We start from the raw sequence: 14263 nt of genomic DNA, 5'->3' as shown, positions 1-14263 counted from the left end.
CACAAATACATGTTAAAAGTGAGGATATCCCTCGTGAAGCAGGAATAATGTGAGCAAAGGTGTTTTAACATCTGGATTTATAATGACCGGGAACAATAAAATCTGATATTTCTGTCCGAGGAGCAACAATTTGCTGTTGAAATGTGAAAGAAGAGGGATCCGAGTGTGGCTGAAACACATTACGTTTTAATATTTAACCTCCTGTTCTTCACACACACTGCAGCAAGAGGAGAGGAAAAAAGAGAAGAAGAGATAGACATGTACTGCATGGCAGGAGTCCACACACATCTGCATAACTGAATAATTCAAGTGTTCATCTTCCGTCTCTCCCACACACATCCATGTCAGTCGCACAAACGTCCAAAACAGTCAATGAATATCAGATCGTTCTTTCCTTGTTTTCCCTGAAAGTGCCTTAGTGGTGTGTTTGTTCTCCAAATGAATCCCCTCGGGTGGACGTGGAAGGAGCTGAAACACAGAGTGTTGTGACACGTGAGCAGATTTAAAGGTCTAAGAGTTATTGGCCAGGTCATAAAATGTTCAGTGCCCGTTGTTGTCCACTAGGTGACAGTATTCCCTGTCGAACAAACGGCTTCCGTCTCTCGCCGGTCAAGTGCTGTGGTTTGTCTTGTCAGGCTGCTCTTGCATGGAGATGGAAGAGAAGATCCAAGATGCTGGGAAACAGTTTGGGTTCAAGGCACATGGAGAAAACTACTAAGAAACCCTCCTCAAGGGATGTTGGATGAATTCTCAAAGCGTTTGGGGATGAGGTGGTAAGTGCTTCTGGGGTTCAGTGAAGACAGCAAACAAACACCTTTTAGCCTGAAGGAAAGTCTTTTGCATTCAGGAAAGTAACGCACCTTTGACATGTTCCGACTGTGGTGGTGTCGGAGTGAAGTCACACTGAACCAAACACCGACTGTCCAGTCAGTCTTGTAGTTTATTCAATGAAAAGCAAACGATGAAACGAAAGCTGCATCATTGTTCCTGTTGTGTTTGCTGGTCTGGTGAGAACTGTGCGTCCTCCCCGGACCGGCACCTTCCTCTTCCTGTGACAACGCCCTCCGATGCGCTCTAACACTCTCCAACACCCTCCGACGCCCTTGAACGCCCTCCAACACCCTCAAATTCCCTTCATCACCCTCTCACGCCCTCCAACACCCTGTAATGCCCCCCAACACCATCAAACACCCTTCAACAACCTGCAACGCCCTCAAATGACCTTCAACACCCTGTAACACCCTCCCAACAGTCTCTAACGCCCTCCAACACCCTGTAACGCCCTCCAACACTCTCCAACACCCTGTAATGCCCTCCAACACCATCAAACACCCTCCAACACCCTGTAACGCCCTCCAACACCCTCAAATGACCTTCGACACCCTGCAACACCCTGTAACGCCCTCCAACGCTCTCTAACACCCTCCAATACCTTCAAACACCCTCCAACACCCTGTAATGCCCTCCAACACTCTCCAATGCCCTCCAACACCCTCAAATGACCTTCGACACCCTGCAACACCCTGTAACACCCTCCAACACTCTCTAACACCCTCCAATACCTTCAAACACCCTCCAACACCCTGTAATGCCCTCCAACACTCTCCAATGCCCTCCAACACCCTCAAATGACCTTCAACACCCTGTAACACCCTCCAACACTCTCTAACACCCTCCAATACCTTCAAACACCCTCCAAAGCCCTCTGACACCCCCCAACACCCTCCAACGCCCTCTAACGCTCTCCAATGCTCGTCTCTGAGTTGGATGGTTTCAATGGTTCGATTCCCTCTGTCCACATGGAAGCAAGACAATGAGCCCCAAACAGGTTTCAGTGGATGTATTGAGCACCTTGCAAGGCGGTGAATGTGATTAATGGAGCTTTGGGGGCTGCTCACTTGGTGGAAAAGCGTTATATGAGACAAATCCCTTTTATTTTCTTCTCTTTATCTCTACTGCTTCCATGATCCAACACTTGTGGTTGGATCATGCCTCTTCAGTATGGATGACTCTGGCTTTGTCCCAGTCCATGACCTGGGTTTGTCTTTCGCAGTGATCCGATGAGGCTGATAGGTTTTCCTCTGAGGCTTTCTCTCCTATTGCTCGTTTGTCATCTGGTTATCTACTTCTCAGGTTGGTTTTCACACTGTTTGTCACGTGTTGAATCGTTTTCCCGTTTCTCCAATGGATGACTTGTTCAATTTGTTTTCTGGTTGGATTTTTATTTATAATTTTCTGATTTTACTGGGTTGTGTTGCTTTTTTCCAAGATTGTTGTTCTGCGTTCAGTTACTCCTCTGATGGTCGGCAGAGTCACAGTCCCTTTGATTAGCCAGTTGGGCTTTTTTTCTGATGAAAACTGAAGAATAACATTAAAACATGTCAAAGCATAAAAACGTACTTCCCTGTGGAGAAGAAAGCAAAACACTTGAACAGGCTAAATGCATAACGCATGGCTCAACTTTGTTTTTCACGCATATGTTTTTACATTAAAACCAGCGGTTCTGGTAAAGCAGAACCTCTCTGGCGCCAGAGAGCTTCAACATCAGCGGGAGAAATGTGGGGATCGACGGATTTTTTTTCCCTTTAAATATTTGAGCAGAAATCCACAGAAGTGGAAAAATTGGAAGATGAAACAATGATTTATTTGGTTAAAAACACACATATCCATATGGATGTCATCTCCTCAAGTAAAAAAAAAAAAAAAGATCAGAAATGTCCACAACCAATCAAAAATGCCCACTTGGTGTGAGAGTTGAGGGGGCGCAATATGGTTCAGACTCTGTTGATCCTCCCAAATATTGGAACTGACACACTAAACACACAACAGGAACTAATAAACCCACTGATGAAAAAAAAAAAAAAAAAAAAAGTACACAGTGCAATAGATGGCAAAAAATCACATCTTGAAAACTTCCACGAAAGGCACTTAAACGTCCAGAGTCTCTGTTAAAAATGCAGGTCACGACGTACGTTGGACAAACCCTACAACCCTTACAGTACGTCGTGGATTTCGGTGATAAGGCACCCCTGTGTCGCGTGTCGGCGCTGAGTGATGAAGAGCGGCGTTGCTTGTGCTGCACCTCCGGCATTAAAAAGCCGTCTGTCACTTTTTTCATCACACTGAACAATCGATCGCGGCGCTCAAACACAACTTTTATTACACACACGCCTCGCAGCAGGTCTCTGGAAGAGTCCTCCAGGCCAAAACAACCCAACTTCCCCCAAATTGCAGTTTTCTTTCAGGTGTCTTTGTTTTTCATTTCTTTTGGGTTTTTTTAAACAGTGACGTTAACGTCTACCAGGATGTGAGCGATCGGCTGTATTCCGGGGATTTTTGCATACACGTCAAGTTCACTGTCAATTCTCCATTTTGAAATCGCTAAAAGCAAATCATTTTTATATTTTCCATTTGGCAAGAGCATACATATATAAATACGATATCTACGTTTGGTGATTAGCAAAGCTGTTCAGTTCGATCAACAAAACAACTTGGTTTGGTTGAAGCGAAGCTATTTGTTGCTGTTTAAAGCACATTTGTGTCGTTTCCCTGCAAACAAAACCAAAAAACAGCAGCAGTGACTCGTGGTCCTGCGTCATTTTCGGCCATTTCTGAGATAGTTTGCAAAACGTTGCCGTTTGAACACAAAACTTTTCCGACGTGAAAGCACAAAAACGACGCGTCACCAAGCTAAACTTAACAAACATGTTAATGACGTCATGTCGTTGTTTAGTTAGGGTTAGCCACTCGAATACTTAGACATATCTAAGTAAACATTTGATTTCCGAACCCACTCGACACCACCTTTAATCTCATTACTGTTTATTAGTTTAGTAGAAATGGGAGCGGGCAGACATGTTTACGGCTTAATGGACACTCAGCGTTCGACGTGCACGAGGCTTTCCATTACTTCTCTGCATTCATTTCTTCTGTATTTCTGTCTGTTTCCAAGAAGTTTTCGAATACGATCCAATGGCGCAGTACCACCAGTAACCACAGGGGGTCGTGTTGAGACGAGAAGTACCTGGACAGGTTCACTTTTCACATCCTGGCCAAGTTTATTAAAAAATTTTTTTTTAATTGTATTTCAAATAATTTAAATTAACTGGTCGTTTGCACTGAATATGACTGTAATTTGTCACGAGGAAATCCTCACTGTTCATCCATATAGGCGTTATAATATCCCAAAACTATAGACACAAGAGAGATTTCGCCTGATCCGTCCTTAAAATGCCAAAGTGCTGTTTGAAGAGCAGATTTCTTTCATTATTATTAGTGTTAAGGCTTTTAAATATTTTTTTTTACCATGTTACTACATTGAAAAAAGTTGGAATTAAACATAATTTAATGCCAGAGATTTTGAAGGGATTTCTGCAATATCAGTTGTGGAAGACCTATTATATTACTAGCAGGTTTATTATTAGGAATAATAACAAAAAGAGTAAATCTATCAAATTTGTGACACATCCTTTATGCTACTGAGTATTCTCTCCCAAACGAGGAGGCATACTTTGAATATATTCAAATTGTCAATCAACTTTGTATGAACTTCCAGTATCAGTCTCGCGTATTTCTTTATGCAAATAAAACTTCAGGTCACGAGATGCAAATCCTAACGTCAGCGCGTTACGATACTCACAGCGACTGACGGAGCTAACAAGCTAGCTCTTAGCATCTCTGTGTTCTACCCTGCTAACATTAGTACAGCAACGCCAACAGAGACAGTCATATGTTTTTTGTTTGAGGAATTTAAACCAAAGACTAGAGCGACATGGAAATTGCTGGATGTCTTTCGTGGATCATTCATTTCAGCGCCAAACTTTCAAAGCCATAACCGTCAACCCAACGGTGGTAATCCTAGAAGATCATTAGACTCTAATGGTAATATTGTCCGGGACCAGGATTCCCTAAAGACAAAAAAACACTCCTTATTTCTAAGTATTTTAGTCGTGGTGATCGAACATCAGAGCCAAAATCCCTGAACCATTCTTATTCAAATCAATGTGTGCTGGGAAATTAAGGCTCATGTCTGCACGATTTGTAAAAAGAAAGAAAAAGAGAAATGTCCAACTTTAGCCCTGGGTTATTCTATAAATGTCACGTTGTAATAAAAGATATTCCTTCGGGCCTGATTTGGGTGTGATGTTAAGTGTCCCTTTGGCCTCGTCAAACTCCTATTTCACAGCTGCAATCAGACAAGCGGGAGGGAAGTAGCCGAGTACTGCGGGTACTTTAAGCCTGAATCGGTCAGTGTGATGAAAAGAAATAAAGAAATACAAGAAGGCTGATTCTTTCTCGCATTTCCTGTCGGTGTAACAACAGAACACATCCTTGCTCGCTCACTGCGGCATCAATGATATCCAGATTGCGGCTGATGGGGCTCTTCTTCATGTTTCTCAGTTCGGAGTAACGGCGGCTCTTCAAGCGAGAACGACGACGACGGCCATCAATCCTATTTCCGTACATCGGCGGGGTAATTATGGCACTTTGTTTGACTCGCTGCTGTCAGCACAGCTCGTTTCCTGACAATAACCGAACAAATGGCGTCAGGTGGCCGCCGCTCTTCTCATTGTCTCATTCCAAACACACACACACACACACACGCACACACACACACACACACACGCACACACACACACACACGCACACACTCACGCACACACACACACACACACGAAGGGTGTTGACGGACGTCTTTTTCTCTCGTCTGGATTTGCACGGCGGTTAACGACTCGTGAAGAGTGACTGGCTTGCTTTTGTCTGGCCGACCGGGACTCACAAAAGCTCCGTCGGGTTTCGACGAAAAAGACAAAACAGAAACGAGAATGAGATTCGTTCCAACAGGAGTCTGGACGGACCGGAGCGGCGTGAGAAAGCGTCTTTGGAGAAATTCACGAGTCGTGCGCACGCGGGTTGGGAGCTCGCTATCATCTGCCTTTAAACATCTGGATTTTGTTGTTGTCCGCCAGCAGCAGGGTGACGTTGTACTCGTAGTCCCCGTCGTGGACGCCCGTGTGCCTGAAGGCCCCGGCCAGGTGGTTCTCCTCCCAGTAGTGGTGCCAGTTTCCGTACTGGTCGGCGCCGAATCCGAACACGCTGACCTGAGACGGACCAAGGAGAACAGACGGCTTCAGAAAACGGCCCGGCGTTTCCTGCTAGGAGCGGTGGGGGGGGGGGGTTACCTCGTCACAGATGTGGATGGCGAGCAGCAGGCTGAGGAATCCGGTGGAGGGATATCGTCCGTGACCCTCCAGCCAAGATTCGTACACATATTTGAAAAAGGCCGGACTGTAAATCAGCACCTGCAGAGCGAACGAAGGAATGTTTTTTTTTTTTTTGCGAGAAAATGATCTGCAGCTTTACACCCAGTTGATTTAACAGGTTTGTGCTGTGGACTGTGCTTTTCAGCACTGTGAGTCTGGGCTCCGCTTTTGAAATGAAGGAGAATCTTTACAGGGCGCCGGTGCCAAGTGGATGATGGCGCCGACTGAAACGCATCCGCATCTAACGGCCGCTCTGGCCGGCGGGAACATTCCAGGGTTATGCCCGGCCCTTTCATGGAGAATTAACTCTCCTAAAATGACCGTGCTTTGTTTAAAAGAAACTCAGACTCATGTGCCACTTCACCTTCAGCCCACACAATGTGTTTTCCTCTTGAATATCACAAAATCGACCATCCCTCAAGGCCACAGCAAGAAATCCCTGCTCTCAACTTAGCAATTAGGCAGCTTGATAAATGAGATGGAACTGGGTCAAACTTTGGTTTAGTATTTGTTTTGGCAACACAACACGCTTTCTAACAATTGACATGTTGCCCTTTCAGGACTCCAGACCTTCGCCTGGAAATATTTGGCTAATAGTCCGTATCTGTTTTGCCTCCAGCTTGTTATTGAGTTCATTTCCTCGATTTATAACAAAACCGCGCCCCCTCGGTGGTCTCTTGGGGCAACGTTTCAATTTGTACAATAGAACCGGTGGGAGAAAAGTCTCGACAATTCAGCTGCTTTCTTTCTACTGAAAGCTCAAGAAATGTCTGCAAGTTGCTTATTTAACGTGCATTGGCACCAACGAGATGTGCAATTTGGAGTTCGGTGATGTTTAAAGTCTTTATGCTGATTTGAGTTCTCAGTGCTAAGCTAAAGCTAGCATTGCTAGGATGTCAATAATATGTTTACATGTTGCTGTTTGGATGAGTATTAATATGAGCTTTAGTTTTCCCTGATTAAAACCCAGGTAAAAGGTGTTTGTAGATCTGTTGAGCTGGATGATAGCTGGCTTCAGCAGCCGCTCGATGAATCCAGGAGGATTTTAACGGCGCCGTGCTACATGCTACATGCTAAAGCTCACATACCAGAGATGGGAAGTACGATGGTCCCTCGGTATCCAGTCTGCGCAATGCTTAGCGTCTAGCTACGCACTACCACACGCAGACTGTAAACGCACGTCGTTTGTGCAAGAAGTATAAGTTAGACGCCTTTTAATAGGAACTCAGTATCGCACCAAGTTGAAGGTTAGTACTCATATATGTACTCGTCCTATAAAAAGGTGGAATTGGTGCATCCCTACATCGACCTCCTTTGTATTTTTTTGTACTACTTAAAAAAAAAATCATATTTTAACAAGCTTGAGATAGTTAAGGGAAGGTCTACTGCACCTTAAATGAACGACATCCCAAAAGATGTCTTGCAAAGGTACTTTAAAGAAGCTTGTTTTCCATCATGGAGGTAAAAAAAACAAACCGCTAGTATTTTGTAACTGCTGCCGTCTCTGGTCTTTCTGTCGTTGGTGGCGTATGGATGCAGAAATGTGTTGGAAAGGTCAGTCAGTGTTGTGATGTGATTTCTAAATCACATGATTGGTTCTCTTGTGGCAGAAAAACCTGCATTAACCTCAATTAAATAAACAGCAAAATGTAGCTTAATTCATGTTCTGCAGCATGTCGTCAACCCGGCTTCGGTTTTCAAGGTGGCAAGGATGAACCCATTTAGTCTATTCATATCAGATGTTCATGTAGGCATTAAAGAAGATTGATTTGAGCACCTTTAGTCTTTTTTTAAACTGTTTTATGTAATAGCCATGTTAAATCTGTTTGATTTTTTGACCTTTTGTAGATTTCTTTTTTCGCGGAAGTGCAAAATAACTATTTACTACGGTTTCCCATTTTCACTTTTCACTTAAAAACACTGTCATGTAAAAGGTTGTGGGTTCCAATCTGATTTTAGTTCAAAAACACACATCGGAAATAATTGGTGAGTCTAATTTACACTGTAGCTATCGTAAGAATAACAATAATAATAACAACTCCTTTTCTGGCACAAACTACGGGATAAATAAACAGAATGTTATATCAAAACAAAGAAACAAAAACATTTTTCACTTTCTTGTGTCTTTAACAATCTATGTCCTCTACAATTACAGGGACTCACCTTATCTTTGTTTGCCTTTATCCTGGCGGTGACAGGTATATATGTTCTGCAACACAAGGAAAAAAAAAAAAAAAAGAGGCTTAAAATAGTGTCTGCAAATCATTCAAAACAGCCTGAAATGTTTTGGCTGCACATGCATCAATTCACCATCCCCGTGCATGACATTAATCACAGTTGACTCATGTCGACTGGAAATAAAGGAAATGAAGAGTTGTCGTTCCTCATTACACCTTTGGTGGGTGAAGCAAAGTAACACATGCTCACTGTCATCTTCCCTGCACCATCCATCACCGACGCGGGATATTAAAATAGTTTGCACAGGGAGATTGTCCCGGGGAGGCAGCGTAACGTGCAGAAATATACCTCTTTCATGGTAAAACAAACAGCAACTTGAAGGTAAATTCGTGCAGGCCGCGTTGATAAGGGAACGCCGGTGACTGATGAGGAGTAATTATATGGCAGGATACAAACCAGACAAATGTGACTAATTAAAGAAAGCTCTATCAAGGCTATTGCCTCTGCAGCATTAAGTCTCATTAGAATTCTCGGGGCGCGCCGGGCGCTTTAATTCAGTTTGCGTTGAAGCGATATGAAAATGACCTCATATCACACAAAGCAGTGCAGTGGAATCCCAAACTCTGTGTTTTCATTTCAATGTCAGGTGCAGTGGAAAACACCGCTGCCCCACAGTGATAAAAGCCCCAGACTGAGCCCTGGTTGTAGGAAGTTTTCACTGTCTAGTGCCAAAAAAAAAAAAAAAATCTAGGATTTAATGATGTTAAAATATTCAAGTATTTCAGACACCACATATAACATTTCCAGTAGATTGTACTTGTGTAAACAGGTTGTAAAGCATGAAAAACTATCATTTGAAGGTGATGTGATGTCACCCATGAGGTTATTCTTAATAAATTACCTTCAAAACATGCAAAGTGAAAGATAAACACCCTGCAAAAGCAATGACATACGTTTGTTTTCTCAAGCTGTCACGTCGCAGGTCCTGGCCAGAACCTGTAATAAATTACGAGGAACTGAGGAGCGGAGACCGCCTGGTGGAGGAAATGTGTAATTTGAAAGTGATGGGGGCAGCAGGTGACCCGAGAGCTGCTGTGTCTGCACATGTCAGCTTCCCCCGCCGAGCGGGAGGTCTGCGAGCGTTTCAGCCCCTGTGTGGGGTTTCCTCCGCAGCTCTTCACATCCACTTAAAGGACCATAATTCAAAGTCAGAGCTGGAGGTGGCAAAGAGGACATATAAAACGGCTGAAACAGCGAAAGCCCACTTTACGTGACGTTTCTGGTGAAACACTGGTTTTGTTTTTGTTTTGGAAAAGTGTCGTGTTTACTCTGTGATAGTTTGAAGATGGATGTCTATTTACGTGAATACAGCAAAAACAAAAAAAAACAATGCAGTTAGCATGACAGGCCACAAGTTAGCACTGTTGGTTGTTTTGATAATGGAACCACACACACATGCACACAAAGAACAATACACAGTAAACATTAACAAAATCATGGCAGAACACGGGCCTTCGTATGGACAGACGTTGGATTGTTTTTACGGTGACTGTCAAAATAAAACTACAAAGACCCAGGACAATATGGACTCTTAGTCCATGAGGTTGGTCGGTACCACTTTTAGGGGCAAAATCCCACCTACATAGTTTTGTTCCTGATGCTACTAGAAAGCCAAAGATGCACGATAGCCTTGCCATTTCGGCAGCTTTTCACCTGTATGAGCCAATTACTATTTGCAGCTTAATGCCATTGAAAGTATATGGGATTGGATGATATTATAAACATTTTGGTGCATAAATTATACTTTTGCATCTGTCTCAAATACAATCAGCCTGCTTTTGATTGCAAAACATTTGAAATGTATTTTTGAATAACACGTGAATCATAATGTCCATAGAATCTTAATGTTATCTGCAAATGTGACGTTGAATGTGATATTATGAATGCTCAAGTTATCTTTTAAAAGGTGACAAGTTCTTAAATAAATTTGGTTTAAGTCTAAACTTGTGATGTGTTTTCAGCATTGTCTGTCATAATGGTGATCATAATGTCCCACTTTAATGGATTTTTCTATGCTACTTTCAGTAGCATAGGTGCTATTTAATCAGTACTTGCAAGAATATGAAGCTACCTCGTGCCAGACTGTTATGTATTGACCTGCTGCTTCTATGTTATTACCCCAAAATCAGAATTCAGTGTTTTTATCATTTTATTACAATTTTTTAGGTTACACACTTCTATGCAGCAATCCTGGATTATCAGGATGGCATTATTATATGTTTGTTCACCTTTACAGTGATGCAACTGATTCTAATAATGATCTTTTCTTTTTCTTTCAGGATACTTAAAGTAGACCAGAGTAGATAGTAGTGTAGCACTGTAGAAGGTGGTGGTAATATGGACGGTGGTGGTGTAATAGACTTTGCCACTGGTGGTGGTGCTGATACAGGTGGTGGGCCTGGTCCTTCAAAGCGAGCCAAGACCATTCCAACATGCATAATTCATTGTTCTGAGGAAGCCGTGAATGCCAATTTATCTTCTCTGAAAGGCAGTGAATCACGGAAAACCTTACTCAAAGCAGCAGAGATTCGGAATCATAAACCAATCCTTGATATTGCCAAAACAGTTCAAGAGGATGATGTTCCAGAAATTTGGTATCATCGGAAATGTCGGAGTCTATTCACCATGAAAAAAGCATTGGAGAAAATAAAGGCTGGAAACAAAGAAGATGACAGCAGACAGGATGTCCAAAAAGGACAAAGGATTCTTCATAGGAGATCATCTTCAGGGTCAGAGTCTTCCAGAGTGTATGACCCAGTTTGTATATTTTGTCAGAAAGAAAGCAAATACCTAAAAAACAGCAACAATAGGGAAAAATTGACTCAATGTGTAGAGCTAAGATCTGATGAAGCCGTCAGGGATGCAGCAACAACTAAGCAAGATAGCAGGATGTTAGCTATAGCATCAAGGGACATAGTGGCAGCAGAAGCCCAATATCACCGATCATGGTATCGTGAATATACAAGAAAGACTTCATACCCTCTCCTATCAAGTGGTTCAGAAGAGACATCATATGAAGCCAAATATGCAAGAGCAGAAATGTCTTCATATGATAAATTGTTTGCTTTCATCAGAGAAGATATATTTGGTAAACCCAGGGTCTTGAAACTTACAGAGTTAACAAACCTTCTCATTGCGTGGATGAAGGAAGAAGGCATCCAACAGGCTAGTGCATCCACAAAGAAGCACATCAGAAGAAAGCTGGCTGTAGAATTTGGGGAAAGTCTTCATTTCCTTTCTGATGACAAGGGAAAAGTACTTGTATTCCCTGATAACCTGTCTATGTCTGATGTAGTGAAAGAAAATGCTATTCTAACAGACAGGCTTGAAGAGCTGACAGAAAGCAAGAACAACACCAGTGTGATGTTGCAGAGGGCTGGCCTTCATCTGAGAAGCAAAATCCAAGAGCACAAGGTGACAGATGTATGGCCTCCACTTCCATCAGAAATGAAGAATATCTCCTCCTACATTCCAGATTGTCTACAGCTGTTTCTGTACATTCTTTTTGGAGGTCAGAAAGAAGGTTCCTCAACACTGTCACTTAGAATTCAGCGCCTTGTGAGCTCCATTGGTCAAGATATAGTCTATGGAGTGACAAATGCAAAACTGAAGCCACCCAAACAGATACTTCTGCCATATGCTATCAAGTCACTGACAGGCAATGTACAACTGGTGCAAATTATGAATCGTCTTGGACATGGAGTCTCTTATTCCCAAGTGGAGGAAATTGAAACAGCACTTTGTTTACACAAAATGGCCTCCCAGAATGAAAATGTAGTTGTCCTACCCGATGAAATCCAGCCTTATGTGCAAGCCACCTTGGCTTGGGACAACATAGACAGGCTAGAGGAAACACTGACAAAATTAAAATATAAAGTTTTCCTTGAATACTAATATTGTAGGCTATGTTTAAAATGCTCCCAAAGCGTTAAAAATTGGAATATTTTCAAGCTGTTTGTTGTTCTTGAAGCAGAAAATTGTGGTAAATAGATGGCCTATGCCCAACATTAGGTCAATATGTGAAATGACTGCTTTTAATCCAGTACAGGGAATGATATCCATAATTATACCAATAACCAATCAATCAATTTTGGCCTGAGGGTACTACCTTTTGACTGTAAAATTTTACTATTTAGCTGCCGCTCTCAAATGGCTATCATGCAAAAATGCAAAGCAGGGATATAGTATAAAACAAAAATGCATAGTAGAATTTGCCCCTTTGAGTGGTACCGATGGGTCAAATTTGGGGGGTCTGACTCATGGACTATCTGTCGTGACACCCTGGAGGCAAACGTTGTTATTGTCCTTCAACTGAGCATGTGCAGAAGGACTGTTTACGACACGCGCATGCACAATAGCAGCATTTCAGGAACGTTTTTCCCATTTCCATGGAGACAGAATCTGACAATTTTCAAAAAGTTGTGCTTTCCCTCGTTTGCACTGAACCTAAGTCAGGCTGTTTTCGAAAAGTTGCAATGTCCCCTGTTTATGCGGAGACAGAGTTGGAACGTTTAAAATAAAAAGAAAAAGAAGTAGCATTTCATCCATTTCCATTGAGATGGAGTCGGTGCATTTTCATAAAGTTGCATTTTCCTTTTCTCCGAGCACCATTTCCGTGTAAACGGACACCCAAACTGCGAGAGCATTCACCTGAAAAAGGAGCCTAAACAAGGTGAAAGAAGGTAAAAACAACTAATATGGTTTAACAATGCAAATTTCACCACTAAAAATGACTTTGGCAGTAGAAATGGGCCTTCAAGTTCCCCTCCAACGCCTCAAAAGCCCCCTGCGTCTGTACATCTGTTGTTGTTGTTGTTGTTTTTTTTTACTAAGAAGAGTAATCGTGGTGTTTCTGCTCAGTCCAGACGAGCCTCTCTTTCCCGTCGAGCACCACTTTATTAACGAGACGATAAAGTCTGGGGAAAACGAAGCGCGGCTCTCGTCGGTGAACATGTGCAGGCAGTTGGGCTAATGCTAATATTAGCGGCGGTAAAGTGAGACGTAATGAGGCAGAATGATTCCTCTGGCAGAGCCGCGGGACAAATGCACATTTACAGGCAACATTTGATTGGATGCTTCCGCCATCAGTGAGATTGGCGCGCCTGAGTTATTGGCAGTGGCGTTAATTGGCAGCGGCTGCATGTTGTTGTTGTTGTTTTTTGTTTTTTTTTGTTTCCTCTTTCTCCCGCTGCTGGGACGTCCAGTAATCAAGCTAATGATTCCGGGTCAGTGAGAGGGAAGCAGCTGAGGGTGAAATTTACTGGAAGATTAAAACTGAGTGATTATGCTTATTATGGCGTAGTGAGCGGGTGTGACGGTCTGGTATTGGAGTGGAGCAAAATGCACGCAGGAACACGGCGTGCTGCACGCTAATGCAGCGTTTTCAGGGATGGGGGAAAAAAAGTTTCTCAGCTCTTAATTTCAATGACAAATGGAAATGAGGCACATCTGTTCTCTGTTTGGAGAGAAAAACTGTTTCCCCCCCCACAAAGTTTCTGCTCAGTGATGATATGCTAGGGTGTCTTTATTTCAGTGATGGAGAGTGGAGACTATAAGGCCCGGTTTATGTGTCGTTTTTGCATTTTCATTTGAGAAAAATGTCGGGAAAAATGTACACGGCAACATTTTGAAAACAAAACAGTGAAAATGATGTCGTTAGATTGCCACGAGTAGGTATTGTTGGTCGTTGTAATGAGACTGCACACACAGAACAATATGCGATGAACATTAACGACAGCGAGTACGCCGACATTTGCGTGAAC

At 42.7% G+C, this 14263-nt stretch overlaps 1 protein-coding gene across 1 annotated transcript in view; it reads right to left on the bottom strand.

The window, feature by feature from the left end:
• Positions 1-5927: 5927 nt before the first annotated feature.
• LOC308144645 (CMP-N-acetylneuraminate-beta-galactosamide-alpha-2,3-sialyltransferase 1-like) overlaps positions 5928-14263 on the bottom strand; it is a gene marked incomplete at both ends in the record, with an annotated part of 38632 nt that continues 30296 nt past the window's right edge. The window contains 3 exons of the mRNA XM_080515820.1: positions 5928-6101; positions 6183-6302; positions 8427-8472. Of these exons, the coding sequence (XP_080371946.1) occupies positions 5928-6101; positions 6183-6302; positions 8427-8472 (340 nt within the window). The remainder of the gene's footprint in view (positions 6102-6182; positions 6303-8426; positions 8473-14263) is intronic.

Source organism: Blennius ocellaris (assembly GCF_963422515.1).
Source record: "Blennius ocellaris genome assembly, chromosome: 20".
In the NCBI taxonomy this organism is placed as follows: domain Eukaryota; kingdom Metazoa; phylum Chordata; class Actinopteri; order Blenniiformes; family Blenniidae; genus Blennius; species Blennius ocellaris.
The sequence above is the reverse complement of the archived record's forward strand: the minus strand, read 5'-3'. Positions and strand labels throughout refer to the sequence as shown.